A 27,752-nucleotide genomic window follows, 5' to 3' on the forward strand; every position below is an offset into this window, starting at 1 on the left:
CAAGTAACTAAAAATTTGTTTTATTTATAATTATAACTACTAGGTGAAGTTGGAATTACTTTAGTTTTGGTTTAGTTGGAGTGGTTAATATGGTGTTTGGTAGTAGCCCAAGGATTTTCCAGTTCCATTATAGGACTTGAGCTATTTAAGAATAATTTTTTTGAGTTCGTTTTTTATACGTTTGTAGTGAAAATTTTTAATTTCACATAAATCACAAAATTTAAAAATTATAAATGAAAATGCATAAAAAAAATTTTAGTTATATAAATCGAAAACTTAACATTACTATTATAATAATTATAATTTTTCACAAACATCCTAATATTTTTGTTGAATTTATAATCGAACAATTAAAAAATCAAGTTTCATTTGGCCCCTTCAATTTTGCCTCCTAGGGTTTATTTTATTTTATTTTTTGAACTTTGCTCCTTCAATTAAAAAAAAAAAATCCCACTGTTCGCATTTCTCAATTCAGTCGCTCAAAGTGTCAAATGAATCTCTTTTAAACGAAAACCCCAAAACCCTGAAAACCCTAACTCTAACCCTAACGAGCCATGTATCTCTACAACTTAACTCTTCAACAAGCTACCGGCATCGTCTGCGCCATAAACGGGAACTTCTCCGGCGGAAAAATCCAAGAAATCGTCGTTGCCCGTGGTAAGATCCTTTCCCTTCTCCGCCCCGACGATCTCGGTAAGCTCCAAACACTTCACTCCGTTGAAATCTTTGGCTGCATACTTTCCCTAGCTCAATTCCGGCTAACCGGAGCTCAAAAGGACTACATTGTAGTAGGGTCCGATTCGGGTCGGATTGTTATCCTTGAATACAATAAAGAAAAGAACATCTTTGATAAAGTTCACCAAGAAACTTTTGGGAAATCCGGGTGTCGCCGGATTGTCCCGGGTCAATACTTAGCTATTGACCCGAAAGGAAGAGCCGTAATGATTGGTGCTTGTGAGAAACAGAAATTAGTTTATGTTTTGAATAGAGATACTGCTGCTAGGTTAACCATTTCTTCGCCTTTAGAAGCTCATAAGTCGCATACGATAGTTTACTCGATTTGTGGTGTTGATTGTGGTTTTGATAATCCTATTTTCGCTGCCATTGAGTTGGATTACTCTGAGGCCGATCAGGATTCCACGGGAGTCGCTGCTGGTGAGGCACAGAAGCATTTGACGTTTTATGAACTTGATTTAGGGCTTAACCATGTGTCTAGGAAGTGGTCAGAACAGGTTGATAATGGGGCAAATATGTTGGTCCCTGTGCCTGGTGGTGGTGATGGCCCGAGTGGGGTTTTGGTTTGTGCAGAGAATTTTGTTATTTATAAGAATCAGGGTCATCCAGACGTTAGAGCGGTCATTCCTAGACGTGCTGACTTGCCGGAAGAACGTGGGGTTTTGATTGTTTCAGCAGCTACACATAAGCAGAAGTCAATGTTCTTCTTTCTTTTGCAGACAGAATATGGGGATATTTTTAAGGTTACACTGGAACATGGAAGTGATGGAGTTACGGAATTGAGGATTAAGTATTTTGATACAATTCCAGTTACAGCTTCAATGTGTGTGTTGAAAACTGGTTTTCTATTCTCTGCCTCAGAGTTTGGAAATCACGCTTTGTATCAGTTTCAGGCTATTGGGGACGACCCTGATGTTGAGTCTTCGTCATCTACATTGATGGAAACAGAAGAAGGTTTCCAGCCAGTGTTTTTCCAGCCTAGAGGGCTTAAGAATCTAGTTAGAATTGACCAAGCTGAGAGCCTGATGCCAATAATGGACATGAAAATTGCTAATCTCTTTGAGGAAGAAACACCTCAGATATTTTCACTCTGTGGACGTGGTCCTCGTTCATCTTTGAGGATATTAAGGCCTGGTTTGGCCATCAGTGAGATGGCTGTCTCCCAGCTTCCTGGTGTCCCAAGTGCTGTGTGGACAGTGAAAAAGAATGTTAATGATGCCTTTGATGCATACATTGTTGTGTCATTTGCAAATGCGACTCTTGTTCTTTCCATTGGTGAAACAGTTGAAGAAGTTAGTGATAGTGGGTTTCTTGATACTACTCCTTCTCTTGCTGTTTCCTTGATTGGTGATGATTCGCTTATGCAAGTTCACCCAAATGGTATTAGGCATATAAGGGAAGATGGACGTATTAATGAGTGGAGGACTCCTGGGAAAAGGACAATTGTTAAGGTTGGCTCAAATGGGCTTCAAGTGGTTATTGCATTGAGTGGAGGGGAGCTTATATACTTTGAGGTGGATATGACTGGGCAATTGATGGAAGTGGAGAAGCATGAAATGTCAGGAGATGTGGCGTGTCTGGACATTGCCCCTGTTCCTGAAGGAAGACAGAGGTCCCATTTTCTTGCAGTTGGTTCATATGATAATACAATCCGTATATTGTCTTTGGATCCTGATGATTGTATGCAGATTCTGAGTGTTCAGAGTGTCTCTTCACCTCCCGAGTCTCTCCTTTTCCTTGAAGTTAAGGCATCAGTTGGTGGGGAGGATGGTGCTGATCATCCTGCAAGTCTTTTCCTTAATGCTGGTCTGCAAAATGGGGTTCTGTTCCGAACAGTAGTGGATATGGTTACAGGGCAGCTTTCTGATTCCCGTTCACGGTTCTTAGGGCTGAGAGCCCCAAAGTTGTTCTCTGTTAAAGTGAGAGGCCGACCTGCAATGCTTTGCTTGTCTAGTCGACCATGGCTTGGTTATATTCACCAAGGACATTTTCTTCTAACACCGCTTTCTTATGAGACACTTGAATTTGCTGCCTCGTTTTCATCTGATCAATGTGCCGAAGGTGTTGTTGCTGTTGCCGGGGATGCATTGAGGGTTTTCACCATTGAGCGTCTTGGAGAAACCTTTAATGAGACTGCTATTCCTTTGAGGTATACGCCTAGGAGGTTTGTTTTTCAACCAAAGAGGAAATTGTTAGTAATTATTGAGAGTGACCAAGGATCATATACTGCAGAAGAGCGTGAAGCTGCAAGAAAGGAATGCTTTGAGGCTGCTGGAATGGGAGAAAATGGTAATGGTAATTTGGGCCAAATGGAAAATGGTGGTGATGATGAGGACAAAGAGGATCCCCTCTCCGATGAGCAGTATGGTTATCCAAAGGCAGAGTCAAACAAGTGGGTTTCTTGCATTAGAGTTCTTGATCCAAGGACAGCAGCCACGACTTGTCTTTTGGAGCTTCAGGACAATGAAGCTGCTTTCAGTTTGTGCACCGTGAATTTCCATGATAAAGAATATGGAACTCTCTTGGCTGTTGGCACAGCCAAGGGTCTGCAGTTTTGGCCCAAAAGAAGCTTAGTTGCAGGATTCATTCATATTTATAGGTTTCTTGAAGATGGCAGGTCGCTTGAACTTCTGCGCAAGACACAAGTGGAAGGTGTTCCTCTTGCTTTATGCCAGTTTCAGGGAAGATTACTTGCTGGGATAGGATCTGTGCTCCGATTATATGACTTGGGGAAAAAGAGACTGCTTAGGAAATGTGAGAATAAGCTTTTCCCTAACACTATTGTCTCTATCCACACTTATCGTGATCGAATATATGTTGGGGACATTCAAGAGGTATGATTTCTGAAATTTTCCTTATTCTTACGTCTTTAGCTCTTTTCTTCGAAAATTTTAATTTTAATACTTGTATGCATGTCTTGTCTTATGATGCTTGATTTGTATAAGGGTTTTGTAAAATTGGTGGACCATTTCCTTTTAGGCTATGGCTGAAAGCAAGAAAGGTTTGCAGGGTTGAGTTTTAATGCTTCCTCTGTTCTTAAACTGTAGTCCTCTTTGATTTTATGCATTCCTCTCTTTTGCTTTCTTTGTTGATGATTCTCAGATCGATAATAAATATGGTCTTTTATTGCAGTCATTCCATTTTTGCAAGTATAGGAGGGATGAAAATCAACTGTATATATTTGCTGATGATGTTGTTCCAAGATGGCTTACTGCATCATACCATGTAGATTTTGACACCATGGCTGGTGCAGACAAGTTTGGGAATGTCTATTTTGTGCGGCTACCACAAGATGTATCAGAGGAGATAGAAGAAGACGCAACTGGTGGAAGGATAAAATGGGAACAAGGGAGGCTAAATGGAGCTCCTAACAAGTTAGAGGAGATAGTTCAGTTCCATATTGGAGATGTGGTTACTTGCTTGCAGAAGGCATCTCTGATACCAGGTGGTGGAGAGTGTGTTCTTTATGGAACAGTAATGGGGAGTTTGGGGGCATTGCTTCCATTCACTTCCCGTGATGATGTTGACTTCTTTTCTCACCTAGAGATGCATATGAGACAGGAACACCCTCCCTTGTGTGGACGAGATCATATGGCTTATAGATCTGCTTATTTCCCTGTCAAGGTGAACCTCTTGTACACTGAAATGAATTGTTTATTTATGAAGTTATGTACACTGAAATGAATTGTTTATTATGAAGTCATGTTCTCAGAGATGGCTCCACGATGTAGTTAATTATTTATTTGAAAGATTTTCAAGATGAATTCCAGGTGCTATCATGAATTAGAATCTTTTTCAAAGCCTCTTGCATTCTACTTTAGTTTGGAAGATTGAGAACTATGTTTGTATTCATCCACATTATCATCATTATATTATCAAAATTGTCATTATCATCATTTGGTTTCATTAGTGTATTGTCATTCTCATTCTCATTTTATCAGAAGGAAAAACCAATTTGTTTGGAAAACTATGTTGAGAAAGTTGAATTTTTTTGGTGCAAATAATTACCACCGATGCTAAATTGACTGAACTTGAGGGTTATAGCCCTATTTTATTTTTCGTAGTACTTCTGGTTTTGAAAATTTAGAATGATTTTGCAGGACGTGATTGATGGGGATTTGTGTGAGCAGTTTCCTACCCTACCTTTAGATTTGCAGAGAAAAATTGCAGACGAGTTGGATCGAACTCCAGGGGAGATACTGAAGAGACTTGAAGAAGTTCGAAACAAGATTATTTGAGATAGCTGATAGCATCAAGTTTAAGGTGGCTTCCCTGCACTCTCCTTTTTCAGCTCTTTGTATCTCTTTTGGTTTTTATATTTATGTAATTACATTTAGATTATGATTGCTCTAACCATAAATTAGGCCATTTAATCAGCGTCTTGAGTACTATTTTATTTTTGTACTTTTTTCCAGTTTGTATTGCCTTTATATATAAGCTAAAATATCTGCTTCCCATTTCCCCCACATTTAATGTTTTAGCTACATGCGCATGTGTTAATAGCCTGAATAGTTGCTGCCTTCTTATGGCATTGATCATCACTCAAGAGTAGTTTGTCCATTTTATATAGGTCTTATACCTGGAGTTATCAGCCTGGATAACCGTTTGCCACTTGCCAGTCGCCGTTGAGAAGGCTAAAGCTAGTCAGACTCCAAGGTAAATGAGGGAAATTGCATGGAGTTGAGTCGAAAGCACGAGGAACGGATCGGAGTACTGTATTAGTTTTGAAACAAACTAGATTTATTAGAGGGCAAAATTAGTGTTAGTTGCTGCAGAGATGACATTTGCTGTTGTTGTAATTAACGGGATCGTCTGGTGATTCTGTATGTGAGATTGATTTTCCATGCTTTCTCCTCTCCCTTTTCTTCGGAGTATGCGTTATAAAGTTAAAAGAGTTTTTAAATTCTATAAATAAAGATAAAAAAAATGGAAGTGTTTTTTATTATATTAATTTTTAATATCTATTACATAATATAAAAGCTGTCCTCAAAAATTTTATGGGGACAGCTCAACAATGTATTAAATAGGAATTGGATAGTTAATTTTGATAAAAACACTCTTCAATTGCGTTGAAAATTTCATAAGTTTTTAGAAGCTTCTCAAAGAAACTTTCACAAATGAAAAAGGGCTGAAGTTTTTGAAGAAATAAGTCTTTGAAGATTGACATGGATGAAAAAAAAAAGAAGGAAGAGGGAATCAGTCGTCGATGTTCAAAATTGACTTTCTTCTGGATCGACCCATCAGTCAGTCAGATTTCGAAAAGCTTGACCCTTTGTTCGAGTAGATCCATCGGCATCGGTACGATGGGTGATTGATTGGAAAGTGAAATATTTCAATTTGGATTCATAAAAAAATATGCTTTTATTTTTGCTTGTCACAGAAACTCAAAAAATTTAATGGTGTTTTTTTTTACTGGTTTTTGGTAATTTTTTTGGTTTTTAAATTTCTAGGTTTTGTTTTTTCGATGGTGGGTGATTGATTGGAATGTAAAATACTTCAGCTTGGATTTATAAAAAAATATGCTTTTATTTTTGTATCTCATAAAAACTTAAAAGATCTAATGATGGGTTTTTTTTATTGGTTTCTGATAAATTTCTTTGGTTTTTAAATTTTTGGATTTTTTTTTTTTTGTTCTTGATTTTTTAGCACATTTCTAAGATTATCAAAATTCATAACATTTTATACACAACAATGGTAAAGTTGTCCAAGTTATTAAATTTGTAAAATTGTGCTGTTTGAATATCTAATGAGATCAAGACAGAGATGAAACCGTATCTTGCTTGGACATATCTTTAAGGCATATTATGTCATTGTTTATGCACCATTGTCGTTTCAGACCTTTTGTTTCTTTCCCATGTTTTTTGGATTGTTTTATTAAGCATTACTATTGATATTTGATGCAATTTATAACAAAAACAAGAATCAAATTTTCTTCTTTCTTTATTCTATTATATGCTATTAATTATTTGGAATTGTATCGTTTAATATTTTGTTGAATTGATTTGATGTTGTCGGTCTCTATTAGATGTAACATAAAGGCATGAAAATCAAAATCTTTACATTTGTTAATATAATATGAATTGATAGACAAGTATAGTAAGGAAATAAACTTGAAAAATGAGATCTTGATTTGAAATTGTATTAATTTATTATAATTTCTAGGTGTGTTAATCATACTTGCTAATATTATGTTTTTTTATTTTTTTTGCATAAATTTTAATTATGCTTATGTTATATAGACCTTGAGGAATTAAAAACTAGACACTTGATTTTGTGATGCTTTTTATGTTAATGCCCATTGAGAACTTATTGTTCTTTTTATGCGTGAAGATGGATTATAAGTTGTAAGTCAAAGTCCAATCCCACCTTGAAGTATGTTATTCTTCATTTTTAATGTTTTACCATTGTCTATTCTATTTTATGCTATTAATTGTTTGGAATTGTATCTGTTAATATTTTGTTGGATTGATTTAATGTGGTAGGTCTCTATTAGATGCATATAAGGCATGGAAATCAAAATATTTAAGTTTGTTATTATAATACGAATTGATAAGGGAAAAAACTTGAAATATGAGGTTTGATTTGGAATTGTATTAATTTATTACAATTTTTAACACAGTTAACAAGTAAGTTGTTACTGATATATTAAGATATGATGAGATTTAAATATTTGACAGTCCTGTTATTATGGAATCCTACTAGGTCAGAAATATAAAATGTATACTCATTAAATTGAATAACTGACATGAAACACATGGCGTTCCATTCCATCTGAAATAGTTATGCTAAATTTTAAATAGTATGTTTGAAGATTTTTTTTTTAATAATTTTTTATTTCATAGATTAAAGCATAAGAGGGAGATTTATGTTCATTCAGAGTGAAGCATAATGAGTCCTTTTAAAATATATCAACATAGTTAAACATATATATAAGGGAGTGGTAACGAATGTGAGGATGGTTGGAGGCATGACAAATACCTTTTCAATTACCTCAAAATTACATTAAGGCTCAGCACTAAGTCAATTCCTTTTTGCATTAGTTACAGACGAACTTACTGAACGTATCCAAGATAAGGTACCATAATGTATATTATTTACCGACAATATATTTTTAGTTGCTAAAACTAGTGATGAGCTTAATACAAAATTAGAATTATAGAGGAGTACATTGGAGTTTTGAGGTTTTAAATTGAGTAAATCTAAAACTGCATATATGAAATGCAAGTTTAATAATCATAGAGAATTGGGTAATAGTGTGATTAAGTTGGATGGTGAGGTAGTATTGAAAAGTAACTAGTTTCAATATTTAGGATCAATTATTTAGAGTGATGTTAAGATAGAAATGGATATCAAGCATAGGATTCAAGTAAGATGGATGAGATGGTGAAATGTGTTGGATGTGTTATGTGATCGAAAAATATCTTTAAAGTTAAAAGTAAAGTTGTATAAAATAACTATAAAACCTGCATTGCTATGTTGAATTAAGTGTTGGGTTGTTAAGAAACAACATGAGAAGAAAATAAATGTAATGGAGATAAGGATACTTAGATAGATGTGTGATAAGACTAAAAGGGCCAAAATAAAAAATAAAGAGATTTGAGAAAAACTACGAGTAGTTCGAATTTAAAAAAAGATGAAAGAAGATTATTTACGATGGTTTGGACATGTGAAATATAAGCTTAGCTATGCACCAATTAGAAAAATTGAGTCTCTAGATCTATGAAAGATCAAAACCTTTAAAGGTAAACCACAAAAGATATAGAAACAAGTAATAAAAAAGTAATATGATGATTATGGAATTAGATGAAGATGTTGTTGTTGATAGAATCGAGTGACGCAAGAAAATTCAAACTACAACCTAACATAATTAATTTATTTGGTCTTTTATATAGTCGATCATAAGGAATGAGATATAAGGCTTAGTATGTTATTGTTGTTGTAGAGTATCCTTTCATATATGGTAGGGATGCTCCAAATACTAAAAAATGATATGATAGCTCCCAATCCAAGTATTATAAAGATTATATGAATCTTGAAGTTGATTCTTCTATTAGATTTTGTTAGCTAAAAGTAGTTATTTAGAATGTGATTATTCTATAACTGTTTTGTCTTGCTTTTGAAGTGTTCTATAGTTATAGTTGAAAATCAAAGATGTTTTCAAAGCATTCATGTGAAAACTCAATAAATAGAATGAATATAAGTAAATATATTTACTTATTAGTGTAACCCTAACATATAATATCATACTTTTTGTTAGTCAATTGCTTTTCTACATGATAATGATATTTTAATTGTGTTGTTATCTGGTTCAGCACAACTTTATAATTTACTAATGTCACTGTTTTATGAAATTAGAAAAATGCTTCTAAATTATATTTGGTTTTGCTATAAGATTTCTGATACTTGAGCTATGTCCATTTTGAATGAGGTTGCTAAATATTTTACTGTATTTTTCTTTTTTTCGACTATAGTTACATTTTACTACTGTAGAGTCCAGTTTAAAACTTTTACCTATATCTGCATTCTGATAGTAGGCTAAAAAAGACCTGTCTTTTGATATTACGAGAGAAAATGTATTTGTAGTTGATTCATCAATGACTAAATGGAGAAATGACATGGAAAATTCAGATGATCTAGGTAAAATTATGGTGCATGTTCTTTTTGGTTAGCACATTGTTATATGTTTTTTGCATTTTAATTACCTTGATTGATGAAAATTTGTCTTCCCCATATATATATATATATATATATATATATACTTGCATATTGTGTTGAGCATGATTGTGGTTGTAGCTAGAATTATTTTAAAAAAAAATTGATCATTGACTAATTTTTATGATTTCTGTCTCCCTTTAACTTATTCAAAATAAACTTATGATTAGTTGGGACTCGTATAATTTGTAAGTGCTATTATGATATTAATAGGTATCTCCATCTACAACACACTTTAGTACAAGAAACATGAACAACCTTGTTATCCTTGACATGGATAATGACAGAAGTTAATGTTTATCAAATTTGCAGAAGTGTAAAATTTGTAGCCACCTAATGCATGAAATGTTTATAATAAAACTCGATGTTCCTCCTCTATTTGCATTATTAGTTGCATTGTAGTTGTTTGATTATAAATTTTTTTTCTATATGTGAATTTGGATTGGTTTATGGTTGTATATAGATAATCATTAAATAGGACACAAACTTTGATTAAAAAAAAGGTTATTTCATTATGTGAAAATAAAATTATTTCATATCATTTTAATTGTTCAATACTTTATTTTATTATCATTTTAAATATTCTCATATTTTTACAAATTAATTTAATCAAATGTTAATGATAATCTCTGAGCAAAGTCTGAACATCATTCTAATATCCTATAAAAATATCTATGAGATTGTGACAAACAATTTTTTAACAAAATTTATTTTTATTTATTTATTAAATTTAATAAATAATTATAAATAATATTACAATATTTTATGATTTGTTAATTAAATGAATAAATTGTAAATATAATAAAATTTATTTATATTCAATTTGTATAAAGATATAATATAAATGAATATAATGTTTTAATGAATAATTCGTGGATAAATTTTATTTTTATTTATTTATTTTAATAAATAATCAAGAATAAAATTTTTAATTAAACAGATAGAAATAAAATATTCCAAAATTTAGGGATTAAACTTTCATAAGTTTAAAGCTAAAAATAAATTAAAAATGTAAAAATAAAAACCCGATGCTAAGTATTAAATGGGCCAACAAGATTATAGTTTCCATTAAACCCAGTCCAAATTCTCGTTCCAACTTCCAAGCTAAACTTTATCACCAGCCAAGTTCACCCTACCTGCCTCATATCTCTTCAAATCCCCTATTTCCTCTCCTTTCCTCTCTATTTATCTTCTTTTCTGATTTGTCACCTTGCCAACGCCGAGACCCAGGTTAGTTTTTCTTTTTCAATTCCGTTTTTTTCGAATCTCTTTCTAAGCCTAAAAATTGACTGTTTAACTTTGATGCTTAGTAACTTCTGTTTATTATGTAACCTTAGAATCTTTTGATGATAAAAAATTTACAGTATTTAGTTGATTTTAGTACTTGCTATATCTTTTTGATCATTTTTTTTAATTGATTTTGTTATAAAATTTTAGATATATTTTAGGGTTTGTTTTGTTTTATTTATTTTTATGTTTTAGCCTGAGACAAACTTTTATTTTTTATACTATTTCTGTTAAGAATTATTATGTAGAAATACTTGAATTGTTCTGTAGCTCAAATTTAGGATCTCTATCTAAATCCCACACCCACATCCACTCTTTGAGGTGAAGCCCAAATGGAACCAGAATCGTAGAGAGAAATCAGAGTTAAGATAAATGAGAAAGAAGCTAGAGTGAAGAGAGTGAAAGAGAGAGTATGGGTGATAGAGGGCACACTACCTTAATATAGGGTGTATCAAATTATTATGTTGTTCTTAGTGTAATTTATGTGCATAACAATTGCCAACCACTTGGGTCTGAGGTGCCTAGGTGCTGTGCAGTTAAGCTCCAATTTAGACTTTGAATGCTTGAGCCTTAATCTTGATGCCCAAGTCCAGTATTCTTACATAAGGATCCAGGTTCATAATGTTTCGGCCAAAAATGTTGGGTATAACACCTCCAAATTTGATGCTCTTGTAACAAGCAGCTTCTTTCTATAGAGTTTTTTCTTTCCTCATTACTGGATGTATGAGGCCTTTTCCGAGTAGTGTTTCCTTTTCACGTATTAGTAGTATCATTTGTGGAGATGGGTTTTCTTCTCCTTTTGGCTTTTCATAGGAAAATTTGATTTAACATTTGTGCAGATGTTAACTTTTTTCTGATTAAGGTTCTCAGTTGGCAAATAATCTTGGTTTGGGGTGGTTTGAGTTTCATTTTGAAATAGATTTTCTACTGTTTTAGTTTATCTGGAAGCATATTTCATGGTTTTTGTTTTCTAAGATTGCTACAAGTATCATTATGGTGGTTGTTCAAATAATAAGATTGCTACAAGTATCATTACGGTGGTTGTTCAAATAATCCTACTTCGGTGTTGGTCTTGCCATTTGAGGATCTTGCAATGTGGGTACTTTAACTGCAATGTTTAATATAAATCTTCATATTATTAAATCATAAAAGTTTGGTCTTGAAGATTTTTGCTCTTTCTCTAACCTGTTGTGTTGTGTCTCCCTTTACAGATTACTTATTGCTTTCTTTTCGTTGCAATGTTAATATCATTATTCCCTTTGTTTGCAGAAAACAATGGCCAGCAAATCTGAGAGTAAGGAACCTGTAAATGAGCAAGTGGTGGCAAATATGTATGGAGCTATGAGATCGGAACTAAATCAAATTTATTCTAAGATCACCGAGTTGGAGATGGAAGTGAGTGAGCATTCACTAGTTACAAATGCCATTCAGCCGCTTGACCCATCAAGGCGGTGTTACCGGATGATTGGAGGTGTGCTGGTGGAGAGAACCATCAAAGAGGTTCTCCCGGCTGTGCAGCGAAACAAAGAAGGTCTTGAGGAGGTAATTGCTCGGCTTAACGAGGCCCTGGAGAAGAAGAAAAGGGAAGTTGCTGATTTCGAGGCAAAATACAAAATTAGAATAAAAAAGTCTGATAGCGAGGTAAATGATGAAAGCAGCAAGAAGGAAGGCTCAGCTCAAGGAGTTCTTGTTGGCCCTGCAAGTTCAAGTGGGTGATTGGTCTAGTCTCTGTTTCCTTCTTGCCTGATATAAACGTGTCCAGTTATTGCTAAGATGTACCCAAATCTTCCGGGATAAAACTTTGTTCAGTTATTTCTAAGATGTACTAGGTTTTAGAGGATCAGATGTTTTGTTGATTAGGATTACATTCTGTAATAATTTGTGTTTAAAGTGTGTTTACTTTTTGAATTTTGCCTTTGATCAGATGATTAAGAGGAATGCCCTGGATTCGAATTCTTTTTGTTCAAATTGGGCAATTCAAGAATCAAGATTATGTTTAAACCAATGGCCAGTTAATTTAAAGATGAAATATAACTTGATACCATGAAATTATTTTGAGAAATCCGAATTTAACATGACATGAATCTACTTTTCTAAGAAAATTGAACAACACGATTTTTCTTTCCAATACAAATAACTAATCATTCGAACATTGCAATTTTGTGTAAGATATCATTCATTAATTACTAAACCAAATGTTTGGAATAAGAAATTATGTATTAATTATTAAATCAAATGTTCGGATAAAAAATAATATGATTTGGTGTTTCGATAAGCAAATATTTAGAGTAAAAAATTATATATTAATTATTAAACCAAATGTTCGGATAAAAAATATTGCGGTTTTAGGTTTTTTATAAGCATACCAAACTTACGAGTTATAGTTTAAGGATATTTCTCTTCCCATATAAATAACTTAAACTTCAATTGATCGATGAAACTACAGTTTATTGTTCTTGTTCAAATAAAAATTACTATCACTTTCAAGCTTTCTTTCCATCTCCAACCTTAAATTTCCGAGGTAAGTTCTGTCCTCCAACCATCTGACAATGTCTGCAAAAACGACTTCGATGTTTTCTAATGGTACAGCTTTAAGGTCTTGTCTGTGCTTGAAGCTTCATTGTATAGTTCTTTGCTAACTTGTTAATCAGTCACTTTGTCTTCTTTGCCATGGAACTACAAAGAACTGAGTCAAGATTATGCTATAGTTTTTTGTTTAATAATTTTTAATAAGAAGTTTCGTGAATTTCATTTGCATAATTTTTAAAAAATATGTACTAGACAACTTAGTAGCATGTAGGTTGATATTTTTTTTGAAAATATGTACTCGGTCCAAATTATTATTTTATTACTAAAAATTTATTTTTATTTAAAATTTAATTTAAAAAATATTTAAAATATTAATATTCAAACAAATTTTAAGTATATTAATATTATTTAAAATAATAAACGAGTTTATTTGAATAAAAAAATGTTGTCAAACCAAACCCTGAATAAAACATTAAAAATATCAATCGAATTTAATCCGAATATATTTAAAAGAGTAAGGTATCAATTTATATAAGTATAAAACTAAATATTTTTATGTGTATTTGTGTGTATGTGAATAAAGAAATTCAAATAAAAAAAAATACCAATGCCATGAAGATGATAAACAAATTTCTCTTTTGAGAGGGTGTGGGAAACTTCTATTTACTTTATAAAGGATATGGATCAACTTATACAAAAAAAATTTATATTTTTTTAATAATTGATTTTATCAAGAAATGAGATTAAATTATTTTTTTTCACTTATGTTTTTCATCTTTTGAATTTATTAAAATCAATAATAAAAAAATGTAAAATTTTCTAATTTTACACTAGTATCAATTGATCCCCTTTTAAATATATAAAAATCAAAATACATATATAATTCATAGTATTTAAAAGAAAGTGTCAAAGAAGATGATGAAAGATCCTTCGAACCTTGATTTTTTTTTTCTAAGTACTTGGTTATCTTGCTTAGATAATGCTTTTCCAATTTGCGTTGCTACTTGACTTATTAGTGACATGTATATTTATATATAGTAATTTTACAAGAATCAACTCTTAAATTAAGATTATGTATTTGTTTTTTGGAGCTAAATTTTTATACTTAGGGAACGTTTGGTTCGAGAAAATTTATGTATTTTTTTCGAAAATCCTACTATTGGATGTTTGATTTCAACATTTAATCCAAAATAATTTGATTCCAGGGAATGACAGATTTCAATAGTATCCAAAATCTTGAAATAAAAAATTCACCTATCTTTATGGTATTCTAGGATTCCGAGAGAAAAAATTACATTATTTCTAAATTTAACCTAAATAAAAAATTATGAAATGTCATTACTATTTTGAAAAATATGTTTAAAAGTGATTGTAAATCGGTTGTAGATTTCTACTGCTAAATTTTTTTTTAATATTACAATTAATGGCGTTTGACATTAAAAACATCTTAAATAATCTTTTTCATTTTTTTAAAGATTATTTAATGTGTTTTTTGGCTAAAAAAACTTTACATAATCATGTTCAAATTTTTTGAATTATTTAAGGTGTTGTTGGCCAATCTTAAATAATCAGCTACAAAAAATTGAATGAGATTATTTAGTGTGTTTTCTAGCAAAAACATCTTAAATAATCCTCTAAAAAAATTGATCAATATTATTTAAGACGTTTTCGGATCAGAAATGCCTTAAATAATTTTAAAAAAAAAGTAATCCTCCAAAATAAACGCTAAAGGGAGGAGTCAAACCTATAATCTTATAATTAATAATCATATGCTCTAACCAATTGAACTATTTTAATTTTTTTAATATTTTATCTCTTAAATCTTATTAGTAATGAAAGAGATTATTTAAGTCATTTTTTACAATAAACACCTTAAATAATCTATTTAACAAAATATTAAAGCATTAGAAAAAGGGATCGAATCTACAATTTTGTGATTAATAAGCATATACACTAACCGATTGAGCTATTCTAGTTTTCTTATATTTTATCTCTTAAATTTTATAAGTAATGAAACTAATTATTTAAGGTATTTTTAGTAAAAAAACACCTTAAATAATACAGTTCAAAAAAGTTAAAGGTATTATTTAAGACTTTTTTTTTTTATGAAAAACATCTTAAATAATCATTTTAAAAAATATTAGAGATTATTTAAGGCATTTGTGGTAAAAAAACGCCTTAAATAATACCCTTCAATTTTTTGAAAGATATTATTTAAGGCGTTTTGACCAAAAATACCTTAAAATAATCCCCTTTAAAAATATTAGAGATTATTTAAGATGTTTTTTTATTTATTAAAAACACCTTAAATAATCTTCTTTAAAAAAATATTAGAGATTATTTAAGGTCTTTTTGGATAAAAAAATGCTTTAAATAATCCCCTCATATTTTTTAAATGACATTTATTTAAGACACTTTTAGACAAAAAATACCATAAATAATTCATTTACAAAAATAAAAGGGATTATTTAAGGCATTTTTCAATTAGAAATGCCTTAAATAATCCCTCAATATATTTTTTATTGATGATATTTTATAAATAAAAATAACAATCAAATAAAATATTTGTTTTTTTTTGTTATTAAATACATAATTTGTTATTAGGATATATATTATTAATAAAAACTAATAAAAATTTGTCATCATATACATTAAAGAGATTATGATAATTATTCATGAATTAATATATGTGGATTCTCCCAACCGAATTAGTGAATTTGAATAACGAATGTCCTAAAAATAGAAAAAAACATTTAGTATTGCACTTTCATAGGAATCACACTTTTCTCTGAAATCTAAAATTTCATGAACTGAATGTGCTTTTAAAGCTATTTTATTACTTAAATTAGAAGTTCTTATTAACACCATAGACGCGTTCGTGGGTCGAACGACCTATCCGAACCCGAAAGTCCTTCAAAATTTTAAAAAATTTGGATATAAATATTAAACTCGTTAAATGAACTTGGACAAATAAATGAGACTTGATCACAAAATAAAATTGGATTTGAATTTTACCATTTAAAGCCTAGGTCTAGCCCAAAAATTAAAAAATATTTTTTTTACCATAATAGGACAAAACCTGTTTGCTTTACTTTTTATCATGGATATGGCCCATTTGTTTTATTGCTTATAATATGATAAAATTTATTTTTTTTATACAAAATAATGATTCAATTTTAAATTGTATTCAACAAAATTAAATTGAATTCAAGCTTAAATGACTCATAAATTTAATTAAAATTAATTAAATTAATAATTTATAAAAAAATAAAAAAAAATTTCTTAATTTTAGATATCAATGCTTTTAACAGATTTGAATTTTATTATCATATATAGGATCAAACTTTAGTAGAAAATGGAGCCCAAAAAATTGAGCCGACCGGACTTAGACTTGCTTAAAATACTAAATATCATATTAGGCTTGATCCAATCCTGTCTATCAATAAATCACATAATTATTAATACATTTTTATCTTTAACACGAGAAAATATGTATTATGTAAATATATCAACGTTAATATCATGGCCACATGCGAAAAAAGTAAATTTAAATTAATTGATCATCATTATGATAGCAACTCAAGGATTAATTAATAAATAAACTCTTATGTGTTGCAACAACAATTTTTTTTCACTTTTTACACATTTTCAGGCTTGTATAGCTTGATCTCATCCCTGGGCTTATCAGGCTAAAACTAAAACTCTCTCCACTGATTGAAATAATATCGCATAAAATTATTATTCCCTTAAAAAATTTACATCATGTCATTGTTATTTGCTGAACAAAAGGAACCTTGAGAGTATGCATAATTATTGATGTCTTCCATTGTCTTTTGAATTCAACAACTTATCATTTTGATGCTTCAATTCCCTCTCCAACCTTGAATTTCCTGATTCACTTCTCGGATTTAACCAGCTGATGATATCTGCAAACACAATCTCAATGTTTTCTGGTGTTTCCCCATATAGCAGGCCATGCCACATTCCAGGATACAGCTTGAAACTCTTGTCTGAACTTGCTGCCACATCATAGAGTGTTTGGCTCACAGCTTTATCTGTTACTTTATCATCTCCTCCATGGAGAACTAGAAATGGTAATGAAACCTGATAAAAATTAACAAAAAGATTAATTTCTGTTCACTTGCTCTTTTTTTTTTTTTTTTAACATAAATTGATGGTTTGATTTTTTTAATAATAGAGGTGAAGATATTTTTAGGTTTTGCCTGAACTAAATAAAAAAGAAAACAAACCTCACGAAGCCTTTGTTCAAGCTCAATGCTGGTATTTAGAAGTTGATTGCCTGTGTTCAAACGAAGACGTCCTTTGTAGCAATATGGGTTTGCTCTAACCTGTAAATCAATTAAGTTGTTAACATCAAATTAGCAAACATATACAGTTCAAATCTAACTTATAAAGAAGTTAAAACTGATAATTTTTAATCGAATAATTAAAAATTTTCAAAATATTCATTTATTTTTAATATTTTATTAACAGATTACACGTAAAAAAAATAAATATATATACAAATTAATGGGAGGGGAAAAATACCTGTGCTCTTATCTCAGGCTGTTTAAAGGCAGCATCAATGACATCTAGACTTGGAATTATTCTCCAGGTTGGAATATATTTGTTAAGCTTTCGTAAAGCACTTATGACTAGTGGATGGGGTTTCATATCATCTGCAATCTGTGGATAAAAAATAAAAATATTGTTAATATTCCTTTGGTTTGAAATAATCTGGATCTGATCTAAATTAAAGATTAATCTATTCATATAACATTTTTAAAAAAATTTTTTTGGTCTGACTCAAATCTGGGCTGGACCTAGAACGTGAGAATTGCAAATATTTTAGGCAAAATTAGCACATTAATCAAAGTACCTAGGATAAATTTATTCCATTATAACAGCTGTTCAAAGCTGTAAGTAAAGCCTTATTTTTTACTCTATATAAAGAATTTGTCTAAGGATTTCAAATTTAAAGGAAAAAAATGAAACCCATTTAAAAGATTTTAGAATTATATGTAATTGGTTACATAATTTTCATGTTAACAATGTTTAAATGAATTATCGGATGGTTGATTTAAGTAATAAAAATATATATTTTTTATAATTTGGATTTTATTATTTGAATTTAAATTCGTCGAGCTATCATGAGAAATTAAATTCTTATGAATTTATTAGATTCGACGTAAATAAATTTATTTAAATTGATAAAAAAATTACTAAAATGAACTAAAACATAGCTCCTTAGTTGTGAGGTAAGATTTGACATTTTAATAAAGTCAACAGCCTTTAATATGAGATGATGAAATCTTAGGGTCCTTATTCCAAAATGAGGGCTCAACAAAACCATGGATTTTTCAAATAAAAACAGCCCAAACAGTGAAGAAAAGTGTAATCAAATAATGGAAAAATGACATTTTTCAAACACTTCACTTTTTTTTTTTCAACCTTAGAATGTTCACTTTTATGAAAAAAAGAAAGGAAAAGAAAAGAAATTCCCCAGTTTAATAGGCAATTTCATCACCTAAACAAGCAATAGCACAAATTTCTGTTAGTCTATTCTCATAATCAACTTCCCCTTGTGATTACCAAAGTTTTGGGTCAACACAATTTTTCTTTTTTTGGCTTTTCAAAAAGGGTATCAGACTTTTAGATCTGCCTGTGCAAAATGTGTTATGTGTTAGGCTGTGGTTCCCACAATAAAGGGCGGTTGGATAGGAAAAACCAAGAAAAGGTCATGATTTGGTGAAGGACACAAAGCAATAAAATAAGGGCACATTACCTTACACATTGGTGCAACCAAGATCGCCCCATCCCAATATTCTGGATTTTTTCTATGAAGCAGCAACACTACAGCTCCACCCATGGATTCCCCTAACAAAAATCTCATCTTCTTTTTGTTCTCCTTTTTCTCTGAAAATTCCATAGAAAAATAACATGAAAATAAGTCATAATTGGAAACAATAGGATTGAAATTTCATATATAGGATTTGATCAAAAGGCTTAAAGTGTTTAATTCTTGATCTGTTAAAAAGGGTAGTAATTAAAAAGAAAAAAAAATTGAGTTTTAATTACCACATATTTCTGTGAAAAAATTTGAGCAATCATCAACAATATTGTTGAAATTTGACATATAACCCCGCAGCCCTGATGACTTTCCATGGCCTTCATAATCTATTCCATAAACTGCAAATCCTGCTTTCACCAGCCGAATCGCAGTACCTGGATTAATCATAATCAGGTTCATCAGAATTCAGATAATCAATTATACTCTGCATATATTCATATATATATACTTACTGTTCATAGTGATGCTGCATTCCATGGCATAACCATGGCAGATGAAGATTAAAGCTTTCGGTTCTTCATTCACTGGCATCCATTTGCATGTGAAAAGCTTTAGTCCTCCAGAATTCAAGATATATTCCTGGAAGATTATTAAAAACAAAGACAGTTTAGTAAACAAAAATAGATATATAAAAAAAAAGAAAACCAGATTGAGAAACTGATAAACCTCAAAACCAGAGAGCCAATAGACTAACCTCTTCATATCGAACGGTTCCGTTTTCAAGATCCTAAAAACATTAAAAAAAACAACCCGAATATAAATAATCATAAATAACAGTATATTACAAAAACATTAAACTGATCATGTAATAAAAAACAAGAACAAACCATGTTTTTTTCGTGTTTTTGTTGCAGTAAGACTATAAAACCCTGAAAGTTATGGCTAAACTTGGTTACCAGAAACCAAGGAAAAGAAAGGGTATTGGAAAGTGGTGTAATAAAAAACTTGAGAGAATTATGGAAGGGAAGTAAAGAAGTTCGTTGGGCTAGAGACAATTTTTTTTGGTCTAAGTCATTTGCATATATAGAGATAGGGAGATATGGATGTGGGGTTGCGGCTTTGGGTAGAGTTTCTTGACCACTATCCCACTTGGGATTCAATGGTTTGAAAATCTCAAAATATAATAATAACTTATTTGCCACATGAATTTTTTTAATTTAATTTGTATTTTTTTATATTTTTTATAAAAATTGCTGTTACTTTGGGGTTGTTTTGTGAAAGGGATGGATTTAATTGTATTTCTTGAAAAGTAAGAAATTGGATTCAAAATTATTTAGCTAGTACTAGTTAGTCACTTTGAAAGAAAATCAAGTTTTGTAGTGATTACAAGAAAGGAATGATGGGAAGACTAACTAACATTACATCATAAATAAAGAATTTCGTTGTAAGAAAATTTTTTTTTAATGTTTGAAAATAAAAAACATTGAAATTTAAATTCTAAATTTATTGGATGTTAAAATTTTTTTAAAATAGTTGCATAAAGATTTTTTTTGTTACTTGAAAGGCAATCAAATAAATACAAAAGAATGATGTAATTGAATTAAATATTGAAGAAATTGGAAAATCAAGCACCAACAAATTCTATCTATATGATGTCATTATTTTTATTTTTATTATATTGATTATTTCCTTTTTCGCAATTGGTATCATAATTTTTTTTGGCCAATTGGTGTATTATAACAATGCTGATTTCATATGGATTTCCAATTTGCAGTCTTTTGGGTTACATTTTCTTCCCTATATTTATTGTTTTCTTCATTTTTCCAAATTTGGTTGTTCATATTTATTGTCGTTGGTTAATGAATTTAGCTCTATGTGACTTAAAGGTAAGGTAATCTTTTAAAAACCAACCTTTAAACAAGGGTATTAATTTTATTCATACTCAAAGATAAATTTAATTTTTTATCTTAATAAATATTTGGATAAGTATTATATTATGAGAATGGAGATAAAAATTAATATGATTTTAAATTTTTATTAAATACGAGAATGAAAATGAGTAATATAGCATCCATCTTGTAATCGTATTATATATATATTTAATAAATATATTTGTTTATTAAATAATATAAATTATTATTTTAGATTAATTATAATTAATTTTTTATTAAAAATATATTAATAAAAAATTATTTAAATATACAAAATAAAAATAAAAAACTTAAAATATATTTTTTTATTTTTATTTTAAAAAAAAGTTACGGGTATAAAAATTATTCATACTCATTAAATATCTACAGGAATGAAAGGTGATAGATTTAAAATATCCATTAGATATGAATATGATTATAGATATAACATAAAAATTTAATGATGGAGACGAGAAATGCTCTACCATCTCCGTACCTTTAATTTCAGTTATTAAAATTTAAATTTTGGTAACTTTAAATATAAAAAAAAAAAAAATTGTCTTGCAATCAATTTTGATTAGAAATGGTTGCCGCGGACAAACAGTGGTATGATTACTGGACGGCAGCTTTGACCAAGCACTGCTGCTTCTCAATGTCTCAAATGGATGCCTATATGATCTCCATTTTCAGAAGTTTCTGCTCAGCTTTTCCTATTTGATTCATCCATTTGTAAGATTTAATTATAAATAATAATAAACCTCCCGGCATAAAACGTGTCGTTTTGTCACTCATTTTTTCGAAGAATTTTATATTTTAGATAACGTTAATAAAAGATTATTAATATTTGAATTCAAAACTTTTTTATTTCTGAAATAACAAATTGAATAAACCATTTTGTTATAATTTTTTTTTTAAGTTACAATTTTAAATGAAATGAGGGATTTGAAACTTAGCTTTTGGAGTAGAAGATGTTTTGACCTATTGGGTCTAAATCTAAAAATACAAAGTTATTGTTCAATAATATAAAAAAATTATATGCATATTATCATGACACTTATCAATTTTAATTATCAATCACCCTCATCATAATTATTTATTAAATTAATTTTAAAAGTAATACACAAATTAAGTGATGAAATAGATGAGATTAATTGATGTAAGTGAAATTTGATAAATAATTTAATATAAAATTAATTTAATTATTTCGTATAATTATATTTAAAAGATAAATTTTTATAAATTTAATATTATAATTTTTTATTCATTATTTACGATTTTTTATTAAAAAAATTGATAGTACATTTGATGCTGAAACTGTCACTCTTGCAACTTGCAAGCAGCATTGAGAGATTTTGTGAACATAATGCCAAAGTCAATACTAGATGAAAAAATCCCAAAGCGCGTCAAAATTGGAAAGAGAAATAATACACGCAAATGTTGAGGATTTTTTAGCACAAATTTGCTGAATTGGTCGTCGCCTTTAGCATTAAAGAATTGCTTTTATAAAATCCATGTGATAGTTTTTTTCAATGTGCAAATTATTAGTATCCTAATTTTTGCATCACAAAAATTCATGGGGTATTTTATTTAGGAAAGATTTAGATGAAATTTTTTAGGTGAAATTTATGAAATTTTTTATTAAAAATAATTAAATAAAAATTAAAATAAAAAATTAAAATTGATATATTTTAAAATTTTATTATATATATTAAGTGTGTAAAATTAAAAAAAAATTAATAAATTTTAATATATATTTTTAAATAAATATCTTTAATAAAAATATTAACAAAATTTTTATCGTTAACTAAGTATTAATCAAATTTAAATTATAAATAATTTTTTTAATAATTTTTTTATATATTATTAAATTTTACATTAAATTTTATCAATTTATTAATTTAAAATTTTTATTAAATTATTTTTAAAAAATTTCACAAATTTCACGAATTTTACTTAAAAATCTTTTCACATAAATTTTATCCCCTTGCCGACCAGAATAAATCTTAAATGGAAGTAGATTTCTCAATTATTGTTTCACTTTTGATGTTTTTTCGAGTTTAAGTAGAAAAAAAAAAAAAAAACACAAAATCACGTTTCTGTACTTTGTAGTTCGTACAGCTTGAAATCCAACATGTTTTTTTTTGTGACAGTTATCGTAAGAACTTACCTAGTGCACTCCATTTCAATTCTGTCCGTCAGATCACAGATGTGCTTTTGGGGGTGAATGTTGACAATAATTGACGGTGAATGCAACCGACTAAAAAGATAGGGATGAGAAAAAAATTAAAAAATTTAAAATTATGGGGTTAGGCTTGGTTTGATTTAGATTAATTTTTTATTTAATTTGATCAAATTAGATATTTAATGTGGATATTAGGTTTGAATCGAATTTTTGGATTGAAAGGTAAAAAAAAAAAAAAATCAAATTATATATATTTTTAAATTTTTGTAAAATAAAATTAATAATTTTATATCAAAAATTATTTAAATATATTAAAATTTTATATTAAAATAATATATAAAAATTAAAAAATTAAAATTTTAAAACAGAAATTAAACTAAATCGAATCAAATTAATAAAATTTAATTCAATTTAGTTTAAATTGTATGAAAGTTCAGTTTATATTTTAAAAATTCATAATATTATTTAATATATGAAAAAACTAAATAAAATCCTATCTGTTCTAAATTGTTATTGCCTTTATAAAAAGAGATGAATTTTAAAATGGAGCAAAGAATAGCAAAGATTGTGAAATTGTTTCAATAAAAAAATAAAAATTTGCAATTATTAACCTATCATTACTATATTTTCATTTTGTGATAAGGTAATATTTGGACCTATAATTTAAGACATTGATTAATTTACTATAAAAAATACATTAATTATTTAATTAGTATATTAATTCGGATGAAAATTATGTACATCTACTTTAGAACTAGGAAACACAAAAAATGTTAATTTTCAAATCCTAAAACTTGATCGCTAATTAGAACTTTCTTTTTCAATATCAAATGATGTGTTAATTAAGCAAAGGAAAGTTAATTAAACCACGTTGCTAGGGCTAGGCCTTTAAATTCAATCGTTAAAAATGGTCGGTAACTGAAAATGAGAGCAAGATCAATAAAAAATCCTTACCTGCAACGAATCCAACCCAATTAATTTATGTAGGCTTTTTCAAGAGATGGTCTTAAAAAAATTTAAATTAAATTTCAATACTGCAATTTTTTTTATTTTTAAGTTACAATTTTTTTCATACTCTAAAAATAAAAATTTAAAAGTATCATTTATCATTTATCCTTATCCTCTTTAACATCTTCTAAAATATCTTAACGGTTAAAATTAAAATTTACTGAATGTATCCATATCCATATCGTCTTAATTCAAATAATATGAAGAGATTTATAAAATGAGAGAAAAAAATTATCACTTTTTTAATATAATTTAAGTCAAATAAGCTTTCATATGTATTAAAAAAAATTCCCCAAATAAAAAAAAATCATTTAGTGAGAGAATTTTATTAAGATAATATATTATAAAAGAATTAGTTAAGTGGAGACATGTGAAGCACAAAGAATATTAATTTATATAAATCAAATAATTGCAATGGAACCTTGGTCAAAAGAGATTTTTTTTAAAAATTTTTTATGGAAGAAATCATATATTAATTAAATATTAAAATAACTCATAACTAAACCATTGTAGGTCTCAAAATTTTGTATTATATTTATAGAGTCACTTTCCTAACTTGATCATTTTGCATTATTTTAATTAAAATATCATTTTCATTACTTCATTTTCTTTAAGACACGTCCCAAATAGTTGTTTTTTTTTTTTTTTAATCCCTATTATAAAGGTGGTTAGCTAACGAAATAGTTTTTAAATCTATAATATATATATATATATATTTGGTAAAAGAAATCAATGCAAGATAGCATTTGATTCTAGATGATTTATAATAAGAATCAAAAATTTTTTTCCATCTAATAGCATGAGTATCTTTAAAAGGTATCACCAATATCTTTTAAAATATACATATATAACTTTATATATAGAAATTATCATATACGTTGACAGTTGAATTTTTAGATTTTATAAAATTAAAAGTGCGACACATTTTTTTTAGTATATTTAAAAAATAAAAGAAATTAATAAAAATAAAAATGAAATACGTGTTAATTTCTTAAAACCGTTTATAAAATTTACAATATCAACAAGACCCGATCCATGAACATTTCCAAAATCAATGCTTGATAATTTTTATTCAAAATCCAAAATTGAAAATCATATGGGAAATTGGACCCAAATTTTCATTCCTTTGGACCCAAAAATTTAACCCAATTTCTGAAAAGTGTAAAAAATAAAGCCCACTAAGGCCCAAATGAACTCCACACATAAAAGCCCTTCACTTCCTCTATTTTAGGGTTTCATATTTATTTATCAGAATAACAGAGGGAAGCCGCCGTTTGCAGTGCCAGGAGAACAACAGCGGAAGAATCAAGCAATGGGTAACTGATAATAACCCCTAAAAATGATTTTTTTTTCATTTTCTCGTTATTTGTAAGAAGGAAATTAAATATGGGTTTTTCATGTTTCTAATTTTTTATTTATGTTTTTGTTTGGAAATCCAAAAAAAAAAAAAAACACAGCGAGAATCAAGGTCCATGAGTTGAGACAGAAGTCAAAAGCTGACCTTTTAGCTCAATTGAAAGATCTCAAAGCTGAACTTGCTCTTCTTCGCGTTGCTAAAGTTACCGGTGGTGCATCTAACAAGCTTTCCAAGATGTAACTCTGTTGCTCTCTCTCTCTCTTCGGCTTTTATTTTTGTTATGGCTGTTGATCTTAAGTTTATGTTTAATTGGGTGTATCAAGTGGAATATAGTTTCCTAGTTTATTTGGAGAAATGGGTATTTATTTGGTTGATTGATTGTTGCTTTTATTTCTTGCTTTTTGCTTTGTAAAATGTTGTTATGTAGTGAAAGTGAATGATAGAATAATTATACATTATAGTAGTGATAATTGATAGAATAATTATGCATTAAAGTAGTGATAATTGATTAAGAATGAGTAAATGGTTGAAATGATATTTCTTCTGATATAAGTGTCAAATTGTGTTTTGATAGCTAAAATTTCAAATACTAATGGCTTTGAAGAATACAAAGTAAGAAATTTGTTTTCATGTATAACAAGCTGCATGATTTTACTTTATACATGAACAATTATGTTTGAATTGATGTTTATATTAGCTATATTCTCTCTCTCTCTTTTTTTTTACTCGAATTCGGTGATTTAGTGACTTTCTGAGAAGCAAAAAGAAAGTAGTGAAAATGAACTTGAAATGATTTGATGGGCAAGTTAACTATTTTAAGAGCAAGTTAGGGCATTTGTATTTGTGGGTTTGGAAATTTACATTTTGGAGTGCTTTTTATGAGTTTAAATTATGGCTTGTGAGTTCAATATTTTAGGCTTTATTCATTTGGTTTTTCTGTTCTGGTTCTGGATTTATTGGATTTGGTATGCTGTTTTAAGTCTGGTGTTTTTGTGGATGCAGAAAGGTGGTAAGGCTATCAATTGCTCAGGTGTTGACAGTAATCTCACAGAAGCAGAAGGCCGCACTGAGGGAGGCATATAAGAAGAAGAAATTCTTGCCTCTTGATCTACGTCCCAAGAAGACCAGAGCCATCAGGAGAAGGCTTACCAAGCACCAGGTAGTGACATCCTTTTGATAATGATGAATCCTTTCTGCTAGCTTTTTGTTGAACAAGTTAACCCTAATATCATGCTATTTCGGCTTACGTGCTACTTCTCTCCATCTTCTTGAATGCTTGGAACTTTGAATGACATGTTTTCAAGACTAATTGAATAGATGTTACTTCTTTAATGTAAGTAGGAACTTTAGAATATCCAAATTCTAAGGATGATTGGCCCAATGGATGCTGGGTAGCACCTGATTAAGATATAATTTCTCTTATAGAAACTTTTATTTCATTCCAAGCATTTTGATTATTGTATTTATAGCATCTTCTGTTGTACCTGAATATCGGTTGTTATGCTTGTCAGGCATCGTTGAAGACCGAACGGGAGAAGAAGAGGGAAATTTACTTCCCAATGAGGAAGTATGCCATTAAGGTGTAGGCATCTTTCAGATAGGATTTTATTTTCAAGTCCAGTTGTCCTTTACTTTGCTAGTATCATATTTATGAAACCCAAGTTGTGATTTTGTTCAATTGTTATGTTTGTGTGAACTTTCCCCTTGTCAAACCAGGATGCTGATCTTTTTGAAGTGGTAATTAAATGAGGGATTTTTCCATTTGTTGATGAGTTGATGAATGTTAGGTTGAGATCGGGAATGAAAGGTAAGATATGTTATACTCCATAGAAATGAAGCATTCCAGATTAGTTATCTAATCTCAATTGCTGAATTTTAGAAATAAAATTGAAGCAAATTCCACTCTATCTAGTGTTCCATGCATCTTCTTCGAATATGTTGGGATCCAAAAACTAAATTGGATTTGAATCAAATTCAACTACATTCAAAAAGTAAGCTCGTGTGCAATAATATAAAATAATAACAATTTTTTAACAAAACACGATATAATTATTCAAAAGTGTATCTTAAAGCCAGTTGTAACTCCTTATCCCTTAAAACTAACCAAGTCACTTGGTAAAATCCATTTTTAATATATATTTATTATTTTTGAGTTATGATTGAAACTTTCAAGTTAATAAATTAATATTTAATGCCATCTCTTTAGATTAAGTAATATAATTTTGACTGATTGATTTTTGA

At 29.2% G+C, this 27,752-nt stretch overlaps 3 protein-coding genes and 1 pseudogene across 4 annotated transcripts; 3 read left to right on the forward strand and 1 right to left on the reverse strand.

The window, feature by feature from the left end:
- Nucleotides 1-468: 468 nt before the first annotated feature.
- LOC111310246 (spliceosome-associated protein 130 A-like) lies at nucleotides 469-5,680 on the forward strand. Its single transcript, XM_022909509.2, has 4 exons — nucleotides 469-3,569; nucleotides 3,868-4,359; nucleotides 4,836-4,998; nucleotides 5,306-5,680. Exons 1-3 carry the CDS (start codon nucleotides 555-557, stop codon nucleotides 4,971-4,973), a joined length of 3,645 nt encoding a protein of 1,214 aa, XP_022765244.2. The 5' UTR covers nucleotides 469-554; the 3' UTR covers nucleotides 4,974-4,998; nucleotides 5,306-5,680.
- Nucleotides 5,681-10,543: 4,863 nt separating this feature from the next.
- Nucleotides 10,544-12,642, forward strand: LOC111310248 (prefoldin subunit 2 pseudogene; annotated as a pseudogene). The gene is made up of 2 exons (XR_016330326.1): nucleotides 10,544-10,677; nucleotides 12,004-12,642. The product of XR_016330326.1 is annotated as a prefoldin subunit 2 pseudogene (transcript).
- Nucleotides 12,643-16,977: 4,335 nt separating this feature from the next.
- LOC111310247 (caffeoylshikimate esterase-like) lies at nucleotides 16,978-20,199 on the reverse strand. The gene is made up of 8 exons (XM_022909510.2): nucleotides 19,942-20,199; nucleotides 19,809-19,841; nucleotides 19,567-19,693; nucleotides 19,342-19,488; nucleotides 19,049-19,179; nucleotides 17,812-17,949; nucleotides 17,514-17,612; nucleotides 16,978-17,367 (listed from the first exon to the last, which is right to left on the reverse strand). The coding sequence occupies exons 1-8, from the start codon at nucleotides 19,942-19,944 to the stop codon at nucleotides 17,074-17,076; spliced, it is 972 nt and encodes a 323-aa protein (XP_022765245.2). The 5' UTR covers nucleotides 19,945-20,199; the 3' UTR covers nucleotides 16,978-17,073.
- A 5,175-nt stretch (nucleotides 20,200-25,374) lies between these two features.
- LOC111309824 (large ribosomal subunit protein uL29-like) lies at nucleotides 25,375-27,272 on the forward strand. Its single transcript, XM_022908825.2, has 4 exons — nucleotides 25,375-25,470; nucleotides 25,612-25,747; nucleotides 26,514-26,670; nucleotides 27,023-27,272. Exons 1-4 carry the CDS (start codon nucleotides 25,467-25,469, stop codon nucleotides 27,095-27,097), a joined length of 372 nt encoding a protein of 123 aa, XP_022764560.1. The 5' UTR covers nucleotides 25,375-25,466; the 3' UTR covers nucleotides 27,098-27,272.
- Nucleotides 27,273-27,752: the final 480 nt, after the last annotated feature.

The sequence above is a fragment of the Durio zibethinus genome, chromosome 19 (assembly GCF_047325235.1).
Source record: "Durio zibethinus cultivar Kanyao isolate XHJ-2024 chromosome 19, ASM4732523v1, whole genome shotgun sequence".
In the NCBI taxonomy this organism is placed as follows: Eukaryota; Viridiplantae; Streptophyta; class Magnoliopsida; order Malvales; family Malvaceae; genus Durio; species Durio zibethinus.

Excerpts from the sequence above, each read along its gene's own strand:
- LOC111310246 (XM_022909509.2), top strand. The coding sequence starts at position 555 with ATGTATCTCTACAACTTAACTCTTCAACAAGCTACCGGCATCGTCTGC. Across the intron at positions 3,570-3,867 it reads ATGTTGGGGACATTCAAGAG|TCATTCCATTTTTGCAAGTA; the intron begins GTATGATTTCTG and ends CTTTTATTGCAG. Across the intron at positions 4,360-4,835 it reads CTGCTTATTTCCCTGTCAAG|GACGTGATTGATGGGGATTT; the intron begins GTGAACCTCTTG and ends ATGATTTTGCAG.
- LOC111310247 (XM_022909510.2), bottom strand. Across the intron at positions 19,694-19,808 it reads GAACCGTTCGATATGAAGAG|GAATATATCTTGAATTCTGG; the intron begins GTTAGTCTATTG and ends ATAATCTTCCAG. Across the intron at positions 17,950-19,048 it reads TGGTTGCACCAATGTGTAAG|ATTGCAGATGATATGAAACC; the intron begins GTAATGTGCCCT and ends TTTTATCCACAG.
- LOC111309824 (XM_022908825.2), top strand. Across the intron at positions 25,748-26,513 it reads TCTAACAAGCTTTCCAAGAT|AAAGGTGGTAAGGCTATCAA; the intron begins GTAACTCTGTTG and ends TTGTGGATGCAG. Across the intron at positions 26,671-27,022 it reads GAAGGCTTACCAAGCACCAG|GCATCGTTGAAGACCGAACG; the intron begins GTAGTGACATCC and ends TATGCTTGTCAG.